The 21,178-nt window shown below is 48.6% G+C and overlaps 1 protein-coding gene across 1 annotated transcript; it reads right to left on the bottom strand.

The window, feature by feature from the left end:
• Positions 1-668: 668 nt before the first annotated feature.
• Positions 669-5,788, bottom strand: Vax1 (ventral anterior homeobox 1). Its single transcript, XM_050148414.1, has 3 exons — positions 5,128-5,788; positions 3,828-4,015; positions 669-2,078 (listed from the first exon to the last, which is right to left on the bottom strand). Exons 1-3 carry the CDS (start codon positions 5,366-5,368, stop codon positions 1,506-1,508), a joined length of 1,002 nt encoding a protein of 333 aa, XP_050004371.1. The 5' UTR covers positions 5,369-5,788; the 3' UTR covers positions 669-1,505.
• Between the last annotated feature and the right edge of the window lie 15,390 nt (positions 5,789-21,178).

Below are 21,178 nucleotides of genomic sequence, written 5' to 3'. Positions count from 1 at the left end.
AGAGAAAAAGAGAGAGAAAGGAACAAAAAGGGGGAAAAAAGTGAAACAAGAAAAGAAATGGGAAAAAGAAAAGGGAAAAACCTTCGCATGTAAATAATTTACAATAAAGTTACTAATTTTCCTTTAACGTTTTGCGCTTGTTTCAGATGGGTGAATACATTCTCGACACTGAGGCACCTCGCGCTCTGGGCCTGTGGTTTTGGTTAAAATGCAGTGGAGGTGGCTCTGGGGGCTGGGGTTGCGGTTAGGGCTGAGGCTGCGCCCACGTGGTGGTGGTAAGGGTTCTCACTCTGAATGACTGACACCCTGGGGTTGAGGAGGAAGAGGTGTCTGGTGTGCCGTGCAGGGAACCACTGGCAGCCAGGAACTAGAACTGGTGAAGGCCACACCACCGGACACCCCAACCTGTCCTTCGGAAGGCAAGGGTTAGGAAATCCGGGAGCTTCCGGCATCATGAAAAGCATTTGTAGATAGAGTTCAGAAGCCGAACAGCAGGTGTTGGGGTGTTGATTTACTTCCAACCCCAGCTCTTCTGCTGTAATTTCGTTTCTGGTGGACTGCCACCAGGCACCGCGCTCTCATGGGAAGAACAGGAAGCTATGGGTCAGGGCTCTGAACAGCCCCCCCCCCCCAAATAAGATTCTGAATCTTGCTTTGAATCTTCTAGGCATCGCTGGCTTTTCCTCTTTAAGTTCCTAGCTAAAGTCACAGCACTCTGGATTTTAATTTTGCACTGCCCCGTGGTGCGGTCTCTAGCCCGAATTTCTTATACTTTGCAAACTCAACTATTTATGAGTGTTTAAAAATAGGTAACACTTCATCTGGTGTTATGTAACAATTACCCTTGTTTTATTGCTATTATATCAAATTTATTACCTCCTTTGCCTAGCAAGACATTTGATTTATCGTTTCTCGGGGTCGAGGAGATAGCGATTAGAGCTTCCTTAAAGGGAAAAAACTCACGAACTCTTCGGACAAGTGTTTGCACCAATTATCCTGAGGTCTAAAAACCCGGGCCAGAAACTCACAAAAGCCTTGGTTTCTCTGACAAGAGGGGATAGGCCCTTTTTGGGGGGGGGGGTCCTAAAGAAACCAAGAAGCATTCTCAGTCCCTGACGGCCTGCGAACATACTTCATCTTGCAAAAACTCATAGGAGCAGTGCAGGGGGGGGGGAGGGGGCTGACTTAGGCTCAGTCTGTTCATTCCCTGGCTGGCAAGGCTGGGGGAACCAGGTTGCTAATTCGGGTATTTCTCCCCAATTCTTTGGATCAATCCTGGTTTAGAAGGAAGCTGGGGTTGGAGGAAGGAAAAGTAGAGAGAACAAAAACAGCTCAGTTGGGATGAAATCAGTAGCCTGTGGGGAGGGGGAGCGGGGTGAGCAGTCAGAGGCCTAGTGGGGGCCAGGAAGGCCAGCGCAGGAGCACTGGGCGCCTAATGCGCGCATGAGTCCATAAATACCACCACAATAGATGTTATAAATATAAATACAGGGTAACACTTCAAATCAGTCCAGCGCTTTTTTCTCGGCCCCTTCTTTATTGTTGGTCCGGGAGTAAGGCTCGAAGGCCGAGGAGCTCAGGTACCGGGCTGAAAGTTCTTGCAAATTCCCAGCTAGCGAACCAGCCATCGTCAACGGGGCGGAGGACAGGCGGCTGGCAACAGAGCCTAGAAGCGATGGCACCGGCAGGCTGAAGAGACCGTGGCTGGCAGCGGGTGCTCCAGCATGCAGTCCCCCCGGCCCTGCAGGCCCTGGGCCGGGAGCGCCGCCCACGGCTGGCGGGTGCTGAGACGCGGCGCCTGCGGGGCCCGGGGCAGTAGCGGCGGCGGCGGCCGAGCCCGCGGCAGCGCCAGCACTCAGAGCTGGGAGGCTGGGCCCTCGCAAAGCCGAGCCGAGAGCGCTGGTGGCACAGGGCGGCAGCAGGGCAGGCAAGCCGGGCGGCGACAGCAGGCGGCCCTGCTCCAACAGCCGCAGCACACTGCACGTGGCGGCGGTCTCTGACACCACGGAGCGCAGCTCGGAGTCCTTGCCCTGGTCCTTCTTCTGCTTGGTTCGCCGATTCTGGAACCAGACCTTCACCTGAGCGTAGATATGCAGGAGGAAACGTGGAAGAGAGCAGCAGGAAAGAGCAGAGTCAAAGGCAGCAGGGTTTTTTTGGTGGGGGGAGGAGTTGGGGGTACCTGGGTTACTGGGACCCTCCCCTAACCCCAGCCCTAGCCGCAGCCCCACCCCACAGCAGAGGATCAAGGCTCCAAAGCTGCTTGTGGAGCAAGAGCCACCGCGAGGGGGACACTATTCCACTGGGCTAAGCTTCCGGGTCACGCAAGCAGGCCTAGGTCAGAGAGGGTCACAAAAGCAAAGAAATGAAGTGTCCGTCCACCACACTAACAAGGAAGGAAGACAGATATTTCACTGTGCCGCTGCGATACCCACGGAGGTGTTTTGTGTTCACAAACCGGTGAATCAGCATAGCCTGAGATCTCAAGGCCTGGGAAGGTTGTGCAGGAAGCTGAGGTGGCTGGGAACACTGTTTTTCAGCCTTTCTAGATCCAGGTCGATAGACCAGTGAGTTCAAATTTGGCCACAGAAAATCTATCTGTGCCTTTTAGAGACTCTTGGGGGTTGTTTCTTGCTTGTTAGGCCAAAGACTGACCACCAACCAGCCTTAGAGAGAGAAGGTGGGTGGAAGCCGGGTGGACTTCATAGGCCAAGCTTTCTCCACCTTAACGATACTGTTATAACTATCACTTCCTCTGCACTCTATTGAGGACTTTGGAGTCATGGAGTCTTAGAAGCCTGATGTAGACTAAATACATGTCAATGCCCGGTTCCCCTTCCATCTCTTCTGACCTAGAATAGAGGGCAGTGGCTATATTGGAAAAATAAATAAACATCCTATTTAGATTTTGCAAGCTAAAGGGGATTAACACAGACAGCAAAACACGTTACTATGCCGTCTCAAACTCAGATTTTCCCCACCTATCCTGTCTTCGGTTCTCAGTATTCAGCCAGGATTTTAGGCCTAAAATGCTCTCCACTTGCTTCAGGGCTGGGCATAGGAAAAGAGACCAGAGAGCGAGCTGAGGAGCTGTTCCTACACTCTGGTCAACCCCCAAACAGCCCACACAGGGAAAACCCTCTCAGCCTTGTCGTGTAAAGCTCATGACTCTCGAGGTCAGTTCCAGAGCAGCATGGGACTTTAAGGCAAGGAGAGAATCTTAGCAATGTGCAGTGCTGGCTCCCAAGTCACCAGCCCCACTGACCATCCTACACTCTGTCTGTCATCACAGAGGACAGTGCCTCTGAGGTTCCCAGAGTGGTGCGTAGGGCTGTCTTTTTAAAGGAGTGGGGCTGCCATATTTGCAAAGGCCGGTCTTAGGGAGTTGGCACCGCTTTCTAATCCTTCTTCCTGCAGAACTGGTGTGTTGGGTAAACCTAAAAGTCCCCAAACGGGATGTTACTGGGAATATATTCCCAGTATATATTCAAACGGTAGCGCGCGGGAGGGGGGATGATCAGTTTTTGATAAATCAGAATTCATCCAAAAATTCTAAAGACTGAGAGCCAATGAGAATTCCAAAAGGACGGAATATGGGGTTCCCTGGGCCAAGTCAAGGTGTGCGGAAATTAGACCATGGAGGACTTGCGGATGAGGAGAGGAAGAGACAGTTTTAAAAAGAGGAGAAAGTCTCAGACTCATCCTGTCCACCCCAACTCCTCCATGTCCCTGGGAGGTTCGATCCAAAGCAAGGTAAACAGTGAGGAAAGGCAGGCTGGGGTGCTGGGAAGAGGAAGCCTGATGCTGTGAGCATCCCGGCAGCTGGGTACCTGGGTCTCGGAAAGATTGAGCTGCCGAGCCAGCTCGGTTCTCTCCCGGCCCACCACATATTGGCAACGCTGGAACTCCATCTCCAGCCGGTAGAGCTGCTCCGCCGTGAAGGACGTGCGTGTCCTCTTGGGCCGGTCCAGGTCCAAGCCCTTGGGCAGGATGATTTCTCGGATAGACCCCTTGGCATCTAGGGAAGGGTACATGTCAGCCACCAGAACCCTCCAATTTTCTCCTCCTCTTTGCCCCGAGCAAGCTAGGGACAAGTCTCCAATAGGATGCGGCGGGTGTAGGTAGGGGTGGCCGCAGCCGTGAAGCCGAGCCCCTGTGGCTGTATGGAGACCAAAGGGGCTAACTTCATAGCATTAAATGGAAGAGTAACCAGACTTTGTCTTGGCAGAAGACCCCAAACACTGAAGGGGGGAAACTGAATTCTAAATAGGTGGATGTTCCTTCTGGCCTAGGGGGCCTCTGCTGCGTGATCCGAGTCCCCAGTAGCCCAGAGGGGGCCGTAACTGATCACCCCAACCCCAGCATGGCCCCAGACTGCTGAGCAGCCTGCACTTCTGCGGTCCCCACCCCCATCCAGGGTCTCTGGCCCGCTCCTACCCAGGCGGCAGCAGGAGGAGGGACCGAAAACCCGTTTGCGGGGCCTGGCTATCTTGCTGGGCTGTCGGCTGGCGGGGGCGGCGCCGGCTGAAGGCGGCCTGGCGCCGCTACTGCCCGGGAGGAGCGCACGCCGCTCCTTGTGCGAGGCCGAATCCAACAAGAAGGCGGCATCCGCAGCCCCGCGACCCAGCTCGGCGGGTCTTCTAGGCGGCCTCGGTCAGGCCGGAAGCTCAGCGACAGGGCCCTCAGCCCAGTCTGCCAACTGGCCGGGCGCTATCCTGCGGGAGAAGGCTGCGCTTCTACGCCCAGGGTTCTTTTGGGTGCGCTCTGCCTTTCAGGGCTCAGAAGCCCGGAGGCGCCTACCGGGGTAGGTCCTTATCCCGGAGGACGCGTTCACGTCCCCCGGAGGACTGGGGTCCAAAACCCAGCTTGGTGGCCTGCCCACTCCTCGCAGCGTCTGGGTTCCTCTCCGTAGCTGGGCTGGCGGGGCCCCTCAGGGCTGCTAGGGCAGAGGCCCCAGGAGAACGCGTTCAGGGGAGCCCCAGGCTCGGGTTCCCTGCGGCCGGCCAGACCCGAGAAAGAAGACCAGCAACAACTTTCTCCCAAGTCCTCGCCAGCTCTGGGCGGTAGCGCGCAGCTGCGGCCAGGGAATCACCCCAAAAGAACGCGCCCCAAAGCCCTGCCCATCCCTACCTCGGACTAGGATCCGGCGACAGTAATCCGGGTCTGCGGAGGAATTGGATTTACTTTTGTTACAATCTTCCGAAGCGCCAGACGCCGAAAAGGCGCCCTGCGGCTCCTTGAGGAAGGCGGCCGGAAGGCTCCCCTCGGCGCCCTTGATCTCCCGGCTCTCCTTGTGCGCGGTCTTCGAGACCCTGGCGGCCTCCGTGTCCGAGTGGCACCGGACGTCCATTTTGTCTGGTTTCCCGAACATAGGCAAAACAACACAGAAAAGAAGAAAAGGGGGGAGGGGGAGGGAAAAAAAGAGGCAGAAGGGGACAAAACCCCTACAACGCAGCCCCTAAGCTCCTTCGCCCGCGAGAATGAATGTCCCCGCGGGGTGGCTTCGGCGGCCGCGGAGGGTCAGCGGCGACAGGAGAGTGGCGCGCTCGCAGAGAGGCGGCTGGTCTGGTCCAGGATCCCGGTGGAGCAGTGGCGAGGCCGCCTCGTCAGCGTCCGCGTCCTCTGAGCACGTCCAGTGTCCCCCAGGCTGGCGATCAGGTAGCGAACAGCGCAACTCCGAAACGCGGCGGCTCCGCCTGTTACTGAGACGGCCGAGTTGTGGTTGTCCGACACCCGGGGGGACGCACACTCGCTGTTGCAATTGATTACGGGTAATTTCGCAGCCCCCACGTTTCAGTTACCTCATGAATACACTAAATTGTTTGGATAATATATCAGATCGTAATGGATGGTTTCTGTCCTTGTCCCCAATCAAGTAGGGGTTTAGCCAGTGAATAAACGGAAATGATTGGTCTTGCTTTCGGGAAACACAATCAAAGACCCACACTTCCAGAAAAACTTTTGACAAGATTCATCCTGAATTGTTAGCACCATTAGCAGGCATTATTAACTTTCTCTTTGCCTTTGACCTTCCTGCTCACATACTGGCTAAAGGGGGTTTCCTCCAGGCTCTCCATATAGAGCTGAATGGGGGGGAGGGTACCCCCTCAGTTCTCGTCGCTGAAGAAAGCAATTGCCTCTGGGTGGGGAGGGAAGGGGGAGGAGAAAAGTTTCCCCCTAAAGTCTCCCACACACACACTCCAAAAAAGCCAAGCTTTCTCCCCAAGCGACTCCTTAACACACCTCGATGCTGACAGCCATCTTAAACTACCGCCCCTCTTCCTGGAGCCTCAGTTGGATTTTTTTTTCATGCCTGCACCTCCAGCAGCCCTGAGGCAGCCCATTCAAAGGGCAGCTTTGTACTCAGAGTCCAGCAGGAAAGGGGGGGGGGGAGGGGGAAAGAGAGAGAGAGAGAGAGAGAGAGAGAGAGAGAGAGAGAGAGAGAGAGAGGGAGAGAATCTCAACTGTGAGATCTGCTTCAAAAAAAAAAAAAGTTTCCCCCAGCTATTTCATTGTCTTGCTACAATGTCTTTGAGAAAAGCAACAGCCAGTAATCCAATAACAGCATTGATTAGGCCACAATGATTCAATTCAAGCGCATGGCCTTGTGCAAGGAGCTTGCTCCAGCCCTTCTCGTCACCTTGCCGGGGCAGAAGCCCTCTCCACGCCGCTCTCCCCATTCATTCCTTTATGGGAAATGCGGAGCAAAAGGAGTGAAAGATGGCAATTATCTAATTGGACTATTAAGAAACAGTCCTCTGAGTGCGGCGGTCTGGCGTGGCTCCTGGGCGGGGGAAGGGCCGTATTCCCGGCCCTCATTCACAAAGAGTGCAGGGGCCGCGGAGGAAAGGGGGTTTTAAAAAGGGAGTGGGGTGGGGGGGAGAGGAGAGGAGAGGTGGGAGGTTTGGCTGAGAATTTTTCCACACAATTCCAAGAATGGGGAGGAGGCGGGCGGGGGAGGGGCGGGGGTCTTGGAGAGAAGGTGGGAGGCAGGGAGTGAGTGGGGAGGGCAGCGAGTGTGTGTGGCGGCCTCCGAGGGGCTCTGAGCCCTCCCCACCGCCCGGCTGTCACCTCCAGGCCACCGCAGCGGTCCCTCGGGACTGTTGAACGTGGAAGGGGCGGACCAAACCGGGAAACCGCTCTCCTCCCTGTGCAACCTCCGGCCGCTTAGGGGTAACCGCGCTTGATCGGTTCCAAGGCAGACCTCGGACTTTGAGTATATGACTAGGAATACTCAGGGTGATTGTGTTGAATGGTGTCCACTGAGGGGGCAGATTGAGAGCCCAAAGATACCTCTGTGGAGGAAACCCTCATGCCGGACACCTCCCGGGCGACCCGGTGGCAACTGCCAGCGACGTCCGCTGTCGCTGCCCAGCTGGGAGGAACACAGGAAGCGGAGAGAAAAAAAGGGTCCCTCCTCCGCGATCCAGTCCGCTGTAACCTCCCCGCTTCTTGGCCCCAATGACCACGTCGGTGAAGAAGGACTCCTGACGCCTCGGATGCTCCTGATTGAGCGCTTTATTTGCTTGCTGAGCTCGGCCGGCCCGGCCGGGAGCAGTGCTCAGAGTGAGGATCCTGAATTCCAGCCCAAAGACACACACCCACTCACCAGGCGGTGGGTGGCTAGGAAACACCAGCCTGGGGCACCCAGACTCCCGCTTAGGAGCAAATGAGAGTCCTCCCCGCCCCCAGTAGCACTGGGACCCCAGCAACAGCCCAGACAGAACTAAGCAACCTTAGATGGATCCAGGCCCCTAGGCCTTAGGATTGATTCTGCAGCCTCCTAGGACATGGGGGCGGGGGGGGGGGTCAGTAGGCAGACACACCTGCTACCTGCGTGCTCAAGGCCTGGAGGAAGTCTTTAAAAAAAAAAAAAGTGGCTAACTTCTTTCTGATTCTGGGCAGCCGGCCCTACCCCTCCACTTTTAGAGACTTTCTTAGAGCTACATTTTGAACTCTCGAGAGCTTTTGTTCATTTGTTTGTTGTTTGTTTTGAGCGCTAGCATATTTGGTGTCTAAACACATTAAATATTCTGTTTCTCAGTAATGTAGCAACTTTTCAGGTTAGGGCTAAATGAATGGAGGTTCAATAACTTGTCCAAGCCACAGGTCAATAAATACAAAATTCGAACTCCTCTCTGTCTGTGACCTCAGGGGTGTTCCAAGTCTTCACCAGTTTCTCAAGGCTCTAAATTTACTTCCCCATCACTCCTGCTTTGAGTTTCTGGAATCCCCAAGGGATGGAAGTTGCTCAAAGTGACACAGGGCTATGCCCTTAATGTTAATGCCAAAACATTCTGAGAATCTAACATTCGTTTTCATTTGTGTTTTCCAAACAACATGAGATGGCAGGGGAAACGTGAAGTCAGGAGCTTTTCTCAGGAGCCCACTGTCCTGCACTGACCAACCTGATTTGGAGTGAACAAAATCCAGTTTCCGCATCTCAAAGTTGTCTGACAACAGTCTGGGATAAGAGTTCAGGAATCACTTTTTTATTGCTAGGGAAAAGGGGCAACTCTTTCTACAACTTAGTTGGGACATTGTATCTTTTAAAGTTGGGGGAACTTAAGTTCTGAAGGCAGACACACCACCATTGCTGCTTTGGATCTACAAATGCTGACTTGGGAAAGGAAGACATGGGACTATCTGAGATGAAGTAGAGATTTATTCAGTGTCTAGAAATGTCAGGACCAAGGTAGCACCCTGGAGGTCTCCAACACAGGCTGTCTTCTGCATCATCTAGATGAACCAATTAACTATGTGAACTCACTGGCTTTGGTCAGAACTCTGCAGTACAAATAATATTGTTAGCAGATGCCCATCTACGCTCCAAGCACTTGAAATAAACCAATTAAACAAAAAGTCAATCCATACTACTACTTTTTGCTTTTTGTTGTGTATGGAGTTCTGTGCCCCCTACTCCCTGCCTGTCTGTCTTCCTCCCGTCTCTTCCCTCTCTCCTCCTCCTCCTTTTTCCTTTTCTTCTTATTCTCTCTCTCCCTCCCTCTCTCCCTCCCTCTCTCTCTGGCTGGATTAAAATTCTATGGGCATCCATCCAGAAAAAACATGACAGGTTTCCCAGAGGACACAGTGGAGGATGGAAAGCCCTGGATGGAAATTTCAGGGAAGCAGCTGCTGTTCCCAGCCAAACGAAGGCTGTGGTCCATTCGCAAAAGAAAGGAGGGAATTCACTCAATTATTTGGATAATCTGAGACACATTTGTGCTGTGCTGCACACATAAGGACATAGGGCTCTTCCAGGTGACAGTGTTTTATGTCCTGTGTGACATCCCTCCCCCTCCCAATGCCCTTCCTGCCCCCACATGTCTATCTGCAGGTGCAGAGAGACCCAGAATAGAACCGTAGAGCTGGAAGGGTTTTAGAGATCATCTATTCCAGAAACTTCATTTGACTTGACAGATGAGGAAAATGAGCCGGGAAAGACAAAGCAACTTATTAAGGATTAGACCACTAGTTAGTGGGGGCCTCTGGGCTGCAGACAACTAGTTAGTGGGGGCCTCTGGGCTGCAGACTAGTTAGTGGGGGCCTCTGGGCTGCAAACAACTAGTTAGTGGGGGCCTCTGGGCTGCAAACAACTAGTTAGTGGGGGGCTCTGGGCTGCAGACAGCTAGTTAGTGGGGGCCTCTTGGCTGCAGTCCTGGTCTCCTGACTCAAAGTTGCATTTTGCTCTCTACCCAGGCTTCCTAGAGTTGGCTAGAGAAAGTCCTTTGGGACTGTGTAGATGATGGCAGAGAAATGAATTGAAAGTCTCTCTGAGCCTTAGGGATGCTCTCCTACTCTATGCCTCTGCCCACTTGCTCTTATTGGAGGCATTAGAGAGCAGAGTCAGGATGGCAGAAGCACAGTCCTCTGCCATCTCCCCTTTCATTCCCCAAAGAAGTAGGAGGTGGACCTCGCTGGGAGAAAGCTCCAAGATCGTCTCAGACTATGAGGAAGACAATCTAGCTTACTGTGATACGTCATTTCAAAAATAATTGCGTCGGAGAAGAGGAGGCAAAGAGAAAGGAAGTCTTTCTAAGAGTAAATCGGGGTGTTTGATAATAATTAATTGAAAACCAGGGTAAACTGGCGTTTGTAAGAACTTTCACTTGCAAAGTTGCCAGTGGTGGGGAGTTCAGTCTTGTCTTGTTACTAACCCCAATCATGCAGGATAGCGGTTGGGGAAATAAATAATAAATAAAATAAATGAACCCCAAGCTCTTGCTGAACAAGTGCCAGCCAATATGCAGAAAGTCAACCTTTGGATCAGTCTATTTACATTCGAAACAACTGATTGCATTTCTCAGCCTGTGCCTTGTATCAAGAGACTAAGTTTTGTCAGTGAATTACTTATTTTGAATATGAAGCATTCAGTTTTAAAGGAATCTTAGAATGGCATAACTCAGTAGTTCTATAGGTCCTTTCATTTAAAAAAAATGGAGCAAAACCAAGCAAAGAAATGGGCAATGAATAAAGAAATAAAGCAAATATGGGCTCTGGAGTCAATCAGGTTACATAACTCATACATGCACCATCTAGATCTATTCCTTACTAGACAATCATCTCCAGACACGTTCGATTATTCCCCTGTGCCTCAATATTTTGTCTGAAAAATAAGTTTAGCTCTTGTGCCTGTAAGTATTGGCTAACTAAAATAAAATGCTTTAAATGTTGCCTGGCAAATCGCCAGCACAGCCAAGAAATATTTGCCATCAGTGTCCTTATTTTTGCATCTCTTTGGGTGTGTTTCTTATGCTTCAGTCAGTAACTGAAAAGCCCATATTTTGGAGGAGGAACTAAGGCTCAGTCATTTGTTGGTATTCTCTAAGCCAGGAAGCACCCCAGACCAGGGTCAACCAGAACCACCCAGCACCGAAATCTGTGGTAGTGATCAATGGACTCTAGTGACCGCCTCAGAATCACCCACAAGGCATAGTTGTACATTTTCTTCTTTATCTTTTTATATTTCAGAGTTACCTGCTATAAGTCAGGCTAATAAAGGACCTAAGTTGTTATCCTGAAGAAGAAAAAGAAAAGTGTTTTAGGCAGTGGTGTCTGACAAGATGTTTGTCTTGAAAAATGAAGGGAGGCATCTCCTTGAGACCCGGATTTCTTTAAAACTTAATAAAAAAAAGCTTTCATTTTATTTGTATGGATATTTTTCTGGCAATGCATGTATGTGTGTCACATGTCTACAGAGGCCAGAAGACGGCATCAGATCCCCTGTTGGAATCACAGATGGTTGTGAGCCATTATGTAGGTGCTGGAAATGGAACCTGGGTCCTCTGGGAGAGCAGCCAGTGTTCTTGACCACTGAGCCACTGTCCAGTTCCTGCCTATCTCTTTTTTAATAAATAAAGGTGCAAAGGAAGAGGTTGGACTCCTATCGTTAGGGAATTAGAGATACATCAATGCTTAGAACGGTGATTGGAAAGTACCAGCAGGTATTCAGCTCCTTGAAATTCTCCAGGTGAAGTATTCTGGGAGAAGGAAAAGGAAGCTGGTTTTTACTAAACATTTTCAAGTTCACAAAGAACTAGAAAGTTTTCCAGGAAGCCTGGCTATAAATGTGTATCTTCCTAACAGGCTACATTTGTGTCTCAAAGCATCTGCCTGAGAAACAGCTGGAGCCATTTATTCAACAAGTAGATAGCAACGCCTACTACATGCAAGGCTCTGAGAGCTTCCTGCACCAAAAGTGTGATGTGTTTTCACATGAAGGGACGAGATCACTGTCTAGAAGAATCTCTTCTCTACAGCCCACCTTACTCAGCTGTCATGGAGAAGGAAGAAGATACCACCTGGTGCCCAGACAGTACTATCTCAGGCCCCCACTCAAAGCTTTCTACGCTTCTTGGTTTTGTTTTATTGTTATTTACTTACTTATTTTGAAACAGTGACTCATCTATCTTAGACTCACCTTGAACATACTATGAAATGGAAAATTCCCTTGAATTTCTGATGTTCAAGTCATGACCTCTGCTGTGTTGGAATTACAGGAGGGCATCACCAACCTAGGCCTGATGTAGGCCCATATTGGCCCATATTTCTATATGGTATTCATGCATGCCAGGCATGTGCTCTGCCAAGAAAGATTTTTTCTTTTTACGTTTTCTTTCTTTCTTTCTTTCTTTCTTTCTTTCTTTCTTTCTTTCTTTCTTTCTTCTTCTTACTCCTCCTCCTCCTCCTTCTCCTCTTCTCTTCCTCCTCCTCTTCCTTCTTCTTTTTCTTCCTTTTTTTTTCTTATTTTGGACAGGGTTTCTCTGTGTATCTTTGGCTGTCCTGAAACTTCCGTTGTAGACCAGGCTGGCCTTGAACTTGCAAAGATCTGCCTGTCTCTGCTTCCCTGAGATTTTTGCTTTTTAAAGAGAGGGTGTTGATGTTTTTTCTCCAGACCAGCCTCCAACTCAAGATCCTCCTTCCTCAGTATTGAGATTACGCACACAACCAACCAATCCCTCCCATAAACCTAATTCTAAGGAGTGCAATCCTCCCATTTCTGAGGATGCTTAGGAGCAATAAGACAGAAATGAGAGCATAGGTCCAGGCAGGAGCCTTGATGATGGAGCATGCCCACCAACAAGAAGCCTTGGAGGAGGCAAGGCAGTTAACCTGGTAATTCTATTCTAAGCACTGAAGCTCCGACTCCAGTCGTCATAAGGGCAGTGTAATAGTCAACAGTGTGGTGTCGGTACCTAGGCAGATGGCCTTCTGGGATTCAGTTGCATTATGTTTGAGAAAACAAAGAAGCCCATATGATATTTGAGAAATACTTGAGAATAAAACAAGTACAGAAAATTGTTCCTATGTAGTCGCTACTTCCTCTAAAATAGGGGAGAAGTTGTTGTCGTTGACCTGAAGCTACGGAACCAAGTGCAAGAGAGTAGGGTTTTATCCCCAGAAACTTTCTGTGAACTTTTATACAAGCCAGACCAAAAGAATAAAGGAAAGCAGAGGGGCAAAAGGCACAGTCCAGGCCACTCATTAGCACCCCTCAGGTTGGCAAGGAAAGGCAGCCGCTGGGAAGAAAGAGCCTGGGGCATTGTGGGTACTCAGATTTGCATAGGGAAGATAAGAAAGTAGACAGGCTCACAATTGTTTGTCAAAGATGATTGTTTTGAGTTTGCCAACAAGCTCTTCTCTAAAAGAAATAGAGACCTGTGGCCCTAGAGCCACCAGGGCTGTTAATGACCCTGCGACCCCCATGTGACCAGTCTCCGAAGAAGGAAGACCCAGCAGAGAGACTGAGTCCTAACCCTGCTGCTCAGTTCACTATATAACCCTCCCTCTTCAAGAAAACCAGTGCTTTGCAAACACTGACTCATTAAATCAGCATGACTTCTCAAAGGGAAAACTGAGCCCCTTTAATCTGTTCGACTTCTGTAAAAAAGCTAATAAAATAAAATAATGTTCCTAAGGAGGAGGACATAGGACTATAAACAGCTTTTGGGAAGGATGGAGTATTCAAGTGTGGCTGTAGCATCTCATGTCCTCAGAAACTGTGAATAGGGACATTCTTCCATGTCCACAGTATGTATCACTGAAGACCGAGCTGCAAATACCTCAGAGAGGAAGCCTGCTCTGGTTCCCTGTCCAAGGGGCTTGTCTGATCCCTGAAATCAGGAAAGAGGAGGTGGTGGTTTGGAAGAAAATGGCCCCATAGGCCCAGAGAGCGGCACTATTAGGAGGTGTGGCCTTGTAGAAGTAGGCGTGGCTTTGCTGGAGGAGTAGTGTCACTGGGGGTGGGGGGGCCTCTGAGGTCTCTGAAGCTCAAACCTGTAAAACTCTCAGCTCCTTCTCCGGCATGTCTGCCAGCACACTGCCATACTTTCTTCCACGATGCCAGAGGACTAGACATCTGAACTGTAACCCAGCCCCAATTAAATGTTTTTCTTTATAAGAGTTGGCTTGGTCATGGTGTCTTCTCAGCAATAAAACTCTACCTAAGACAAGGAGGAAGGCCACTTTATGGGCCAGTCAGATTCTCCCAACATCTTGACTCTAGAGACTTAGGGCCGTGCACCAACCAGACACCAAACAACTGCCACGAGCAGGACATCAGCCTCATCTGAAGATTTGCTTGGTGTTGCCTAATACACAATGTTTAAAACTTACCCGCAGCTCCATTCTGAGCCTCTGCTCTACATCCCTTCAACTTATTCCCCGCAGTGGATCCTAGGGTCTCACGTCTGCTAAGCAAGCTCTCCACGGAGATGTACGTCCCACCCTCTTTTATTTTGAAACACTGACTTTTCTAGACAGGCTTTCAATTTCTAATCCTCCTGCCTCAGGCTCCCGCAATGTATAGGCTTGTGCCTCCAAGCCTCATATTCTGACTACATATTCTTTTTGTCTCTTTTAAAATGTTAATCCTTTTCAAAATTTACTTATTAGGGAGAGGTAGGCAAACCACAAGTTCATGTAGAGGTCAGAGGGCAATTTTCCTCTCTCCTCTGTGCTTTCCAATGATAAAACTCGGGTTGTCAGGCTTGGTGCCATGGCCTCCGCCATTGGAGCCATCCCACTAGCCCTCTCTGTATCTTATCTGTCTATCTATCTATCTATCTATCTATCTATCTATCTATCTATCATCTATCTATCTACCATCTCTATCTATCTATGTATCTATCTATCCATCCATCATCTATCTACTTACCCATCTATCTATGTATGTATCTATCATCTATCTATCTATCTATCTATCTATCTATCCATCCATCCATCATCTATCTACCTACCCATCTATTATGTATCTATCTATCATCTATCAATCATATCTATCTATGTATCTATCTATCCATCCATCATCTATCTACTTACCATCCATCTATGTATCTATCCATCTATCATCTATCTATGTATTTACCATCTCTATCTATCATCTATCTATCTATCTATCTATCTATCCATCCATCATCTACCTACCCATTTATCTATGTATCTATGTATCTATCTATCTATCTATCCATCATCTATCTTTCTAGAGACATGGTCTCATGTATCCTAGGCTGGTCTTGAACACAGCCAAGGATGACCTCAGAATCCAAGTCTTCCTGACTCTACTATTCACACTTTCTGTAGTGCTGGAGGTAGCATCCAGGTCTTTGTACACTCAAGGTAAACACAATATCAGCTGGGCTGCACTCCTAGCTCCCTAGACTCCAGCAATTCTTTTTTAGATTTATTTGTTTTGTTTATGTGTATGAGTGTTTTGCCTGTGTGTATATTTGTGCCTGTAGAGGTCAGAAGAAATGGAATGTCATTTCTCAAAGAAATGTGTTTGGAGTAAAAATAAGATAATTATTTTATAACGTGTGTAGACAGACACGTTGGGGCAAAAGAGGAAGAAAATAGAACCAGCCATTGGGGAGTTGTGCTTTTGCTCCACATAGACCAGCAGAAAGCTGCACAACAACCACAATGCGACATCTATATCGTAACCCTACAACCCTTGTCCAAGTCTCAGGAACTGTCTTGGGAGGGGGTGTGGAAAGGGCCAGAGATCAAGGAAAACTGCAGTAAAATGCTGTCTTCTGGCCATGATAGGACCACTATACCCAGGAACTCACAGCGCTGCAGCTGCCTGCACATTAAACTGGATCAAACCAATCAAAACTACAGACCCCTACCTAAGGAGCCATTCACCACCAATGACTGTTGGAGGGCAGGACAGTGCTCTTTAAGGCCATACCCTCATGAGTCTACTCCAAGCAGCTGGACTCAGTGTGTTATAGAAGCAACAGCAACAACAACAGCACAAGGGTGCCATGGGAACTCCTTAAGCCAATAGCCTTTCAGACACTGGCACACTCTGAGCGTGGCCACATGTACCATATAAACAGATGTAGACACCTGAGCAGGTCTGGGCTGCTGGATTCGGTTTTTGTTCCCTGCTTGTGCAAAGGACTGTCGATCTGTGAGTCTACCCCTAAATAAAGAACCCTTATTATACTCCATTCTGAGCTAGTGTGGGAGTACTTTATTGTAATTGTCTACATCTGATGCCCAATGTGGCGCAGCAACATGAAGTTGGGAAGGCGTGAAAAGGTAGATAGTAGATCTGGAAGAAGTTAAAGAAATGGGAGGTAGTGACTAGTGGACACTATCAAAATACCTATATGCATGTGTGAAATTCTCAAAGAATTAATTAAAATATTATACGTATATATTGTCAAAGCAGAGCAAGGAGCTAGAGAGGTGGCTCAGAGGATAAGAATACTTGGTGTGCAAGCATGACAACCTGAGTTCAATTTCCCAGAACCCATGTGAAAAGCAGTGTACCTGTAAGCCCAGAACTCTGATGGGCAGAGGCAGGGGATTGTCCTGGGGCTTACTAGCTATCAGTCTGACTTCAGACTCAGTGAGAGACTCTGTTTCAGGACAATAAAGGTGGAAAGTGATAGCAGAAGACACCCCAGCATCAATCTCTGGCTTCCACAATACAAACACATGTACAAGCACACATACTCTCCGAGATGCAGCCTCGGCCCATCCAATATGGCCTGTCATTATTGCTAGAGGATGCCAGATGATCCTGGGAGGTCTCTCATCCTGTGACTGAGCCTGGGGGAGCCGGCTGCTTAGGTGGAGGCTGCTTGTTTTACCTGGGGTCATCCGATTGTCCTTTCATTTAGGCAAGTCTGACCAGAAGCGAGACAAGACCTGTTTTCTGTACTGTGTTCGATAGCATCTTCCCTTCTGCCCTCCAGAACAATTTCTGTGAGTACCATGCTGAGACCACTAGGCTCTGATAGAGATTCAAGTCAGTTCCAAACGGCTGCAACATCAGACACCCACTACCCACTATGATAACATTGTATCCTTTAAAACAAAGGCTGGGAACCTGATGCTAAGTTACTTCTGGGCTGTGGATTTTCTCAGTCCGCTTAATTACCAGGGTCTAGTGTGTGTGTGTGTGTGTGTGTGTGTGTGTGTGTGTGTGTGAGAGAGAGAGAGAGAGAGAGAGAGAGAGAGTGTGTATGCAGTATATATCACATGTGTATGTTCTTGTGTGCAGGCAAAGATCAGAGGAGGATGCTGGGTGTCCTGTTTTGTCACAGTCTGCCTTATTCCCTTCAGACAGAGTCTCTCATTGAACCTAGAGCTAGGCTGGCCGCCTGTAAGGCCCAGGAATCTTCCTGCCTCCTTCTTCACAATGCTGGGATTCTGGCTCTGGTTTCAATGCTTGCCCCGCAAGTGTTCTTATCCACAGAGCCATCTTCCGAGTTACCTACTTTCCAATATTTTAATAATAGATTTCACCTTAAAAACTTAAACTCTAGTCAGGTAGCAGTGGTATGTGTCTTTTTTTAAAAATATTTATTTATTATGTATACAATATTCCATCTGTGTGTATGCCTGCAGGCCAGAAGAGGGCACCAGACCCCATTACAGATGGTTGTGAGCCACCATGTGGTTGCTGGGAATCGAACTCAGGACCTTTGGAAGAGCAGGCAATGCTCTTAACCACTGAACCATCTCTCCAGCCCCCAGTGGCATGTGTCTTTAATCCCAGCACTTGGGAGGCAGAGGCTGGTGGATCTCTGTGAGTTCGAGGCCAGCCTGGTCCACAAAGCAGATGCCAGGACAGCCAGGACTGTTACAAAGAGAAACCCTGTCAAAAAAAAAAAAAAAAAAAAAAAAAGACACACAAAAATAAAAAATGAGAACAAACAAAGAAAAAACACTGACTGTCATCTAGACCTTTCACGTCAATCTACCCACTACCTGGGTCATTTTATGGACAAGGAGATTAGGACTTCAGGAACCAAAATGACTTGGTGACAGCATATGTCTTGTACCTCAGGATCTAGGTTTCTTTGCCTGCATCCAGGGATCTTGAGGCAGACACTGTGGACTGGTATTGGCTCTGCCTGGCTAGGAAGCAATGAAAGAATTCAAGAATGTGTCCATGGAGGTGCAGGGGCACTCATGTGTGTGCCTGGTATCCATGGAGGCCAGAAGAGGGAGTCAGATTCTCTGGAAATGGAGTTAAAGATGGTTGTGAGCCTCCATGAGGGTGATAGGAATCAAACCAGGATCTTTTGGAAGAGAGGCCTGTGCTCTTAACCATCCCAGGCTATAGCTGGAAATTTCTATCCCACCCACCAGTTCTCAGTACCCAACAGATGATTCCCAAATAATTGACTCGGAGGCTTAATATAAGTTATAAATGTTCAACCAATAGCTCAGGTTTATTACTAGCTAACTCTAACTAACTCTTTTTTTTTTTCTTTTTTGAGACAGGGTTTCTCCGTAGCTTTTGGTTCCTGTCCTGGAACTAGCTCTTGTAGACCAGGCTGGCCTCGAACTCACAGAGATCCACCTGCCTCTGCCTTCCAAGTGCTGGGATTAAAGGCGTGCACCACCACCACCCGGCTCTAGCTAACTCTTACACTCAAATTAACTCACAATTCTTATCTATGTTTAGCCATGTGGCTTGATACCTTTTCTTAGTATAGCATTCCCATCTTGCATCTCTGAAGTTGGCTGGTGACTCCTGACTCTACTCTTCCTCTTTCCAGAATTTTCTTAGTCTGGTTTTTGAGCTCAATCTCTTCCTGCCCAGTTACTGGCCAATCAGCATTTATTTAACAATGAACATAATCCACAGTGCCAGCCCCTAATACTAGTGTTCTCTCTCTCTCTCTCTCTCTCTCTCTCTCTCTCTCTCTCTCTCTCTGTGTGTGTGTGTGTGTCTCTCTCTCTCTCTCTCTCTCTCTCTCTCTCTCTCTCTCTCTCTCTCTCTGCAGGGGTAAAAATGAGAACCTCTCCTCTCCAAAATCTCCATGCAAGCCAGAAGACTTTGTTTGCTGCTTCTCCTGTGTGCCTTCCTCTCCAGAATAGTTGCCCCTTCTCCCTCTTCACCCCTTAGGTCAGCATTGCTCCATGCCACCTTCCTTCCAGGCACCGCTTTCTTCTTAGACTTCTTACTTAGGAGTTCTGATTTTTTGCATTGCTCTGACATTCACTAAGTGTGCCTGGGCCTGCTCCATTTATGCTGATATGAATAGCTAATATTAGTACAGTAGCATAAGGGCCTTGAGCATGTTAACTCAGTCTTTGGCTATATTCTATGAGCATGGACTTTTATTAGCTTCAGGCGAAGGCAGGCAGAAGCTCACTGACCCGTTCAAGGCCAGCCAACTGGGTGGTGATGGCACATGCCCCAGTCTGCAGGGCTGTGAAATACCACAGACTTAAAAGACCAGGATCAAGGTGCCCACAGGTTGGGAGCTCTCTTCTTGACCTTAAATGGCTGCTTCTGGTTCTGTCCTTGCCTGACCTTCCTCTGCGCTCATGAAGAAAGCAAGAGACTTTCTTTATTCCTGTATTTTATTTTAGTTTTTTTTTCTATTTTTCTTTTTTTGCCTTTTTTTTTTTAAAGTGACAGAGTCTTGAGTAGACTAGACTGGCCTTGAACACTCTTTATAGCCAAAGGTGATCTTAAATTTCTGATCATCCACCCTTGACTTCCCAAGTGTTGAATTACAGATGTGCACCACACCTGGGTGCTAGATTACAGGTGTGCACCACACCTGGGTGCTGGATTACAGGTGTGCACCACACCTGGGTGCTGGATTACAGGTGTGCATCACACCTGGGTGCTGGATTACAGGTGTGCACCACACCTGGGTGCTGGATTACAGGTGTGCATCACACCTGGTTTATGCAGTGCTGAGAAAAGGAGTTGATAAGGAAAGACAGGAGTGTATCAACCATAGCACAGGGAGAAATGGGCAGACTTGAGACATACTTGAAAAGCATCGCCGGCAGAATCTGCTCTTGAAGAGAGAAGCACGAAAGGAGAGGGAATCGAGGATGCCCAGAGACACAGAAAATAGAGATAATTATTGTTCTGTTTCTGTAACAAGATACCATGACCAAGGCAACTTATAGGATAAGCGTTTATTTGAGGGTTATTGCTCCAGAGGATTAGAGTCCATGACCATGATGGTGGGAAACGTGGCAACGGGCAGATAGGCGTGGTGCTGAAACAGTGACTGAGGGCTGAGGTCTCAAGATACAACCATGAGGTGGAGGGAGAGACACCAGGAATGTTGTGAGTCTTTTGAAACCTTAAAGCCCATTCTCAGTGACACACCTCCTCTAACATGGCCATGCCTCCCGATCCTTCCCCAACAGTTCCAGCAACTGGTGACCAAGTATTCAAATATAAGTTATTGGGGGCCATTCTCATTCACATCACCACAGGGATGGGGAGGGCAGTGCAAGGAGAAACCATGAGATTAGTTCCCAAGAGCTCATTTGATTCTAAGCATTTCTTTTTCTTCTATTGACCTCAATTTTATTTGGGAAACAATTTAAGTAAAACTCCAAACTAAAGCCATATATGTGCATTTCATGATATTTAATGAATAACAAACCAATGTTCATCAAGTGATACATGAAAAAATGTACAGTCACCACAGAGCATCATGTGTAGAACTTGTCAGACCCCCTCTGCACCTGCTCTTTTGCACCCCCCTACCTTGTATCCAAACCACCATGCTGCAGAACCTACCACTGATCATGGCTGGAGAGTTCTTTCTTCTTTAGAATTTTTCTAAAAGTTATTTTAAAGTACATGCACACATGCCTGTGTTTGTGTGTAGGCGTGTGCATGAGAGTGCAAGTGTAGGACCTGCAGAGACCAGAGGAGTCAGATCTCCCTAGAGCTGGAGTTACAGGCAGTTGTGAGATGCCTGATGGAGGGTCTGGGAATCGAACTCCAGTCCTCTTGAAGAGCACTATGTGCTCTTAACAACTGAGTCACCTCTCTGCTCCCAGAGAGGGTTTTCTAAATTAAATCATTGTTTTACTATTTTCTTGCATCTTGTGATTTAAGAAGACCTGCTACTTGTGTGTATGTTCATGTGGGTGCATATACATGCACAAATAAGTGTGTTTGTGTGGTGTGTGTGTATGTGTGGTGTGCATGCGGAGGTCAGAGATTGATGCTGGGTGTTTTCCTTTATGGGTCTTCACCTTCTTTTTTTAAGACAGTGTCTCTTGCTGAACCTGGAACTCACTGATTGGGTAAGACTAGCTGGCCATCGACACTCAGATCCTCCGTCTCCACTGCCCACCAGCACTAAAACAGTAAGACTGCCACAGTGCCCAACTTCTTTCTGTGGGTGGTGAGGGTCCCCTCAGGTCATCATGTAAGCATTTTCCTGAC

Source organism: Alexandromys fortis, unplaced genomic scaffold (assembly GCF_014885135.2).
Source record: "Alexandromys fortis isolate MF-2015 unplaced genomic scaffold, M_Fortis_MF-2015_v1.1 scaffold_16, whole genome shotgun sequence".
In the NCBI taxonomy this organism is placed as follows: domain Eukaryota; kingdom Metazoa; phylum Chordata; class Mammalia; order Rodentia; family Cricetidae; genus Alexandromys; species Alexandromys fortis.
Note: the sequence above shows the minus strand (reverse complement) of the source record. Positions and strands in the feature narration are given on the sequence as shown.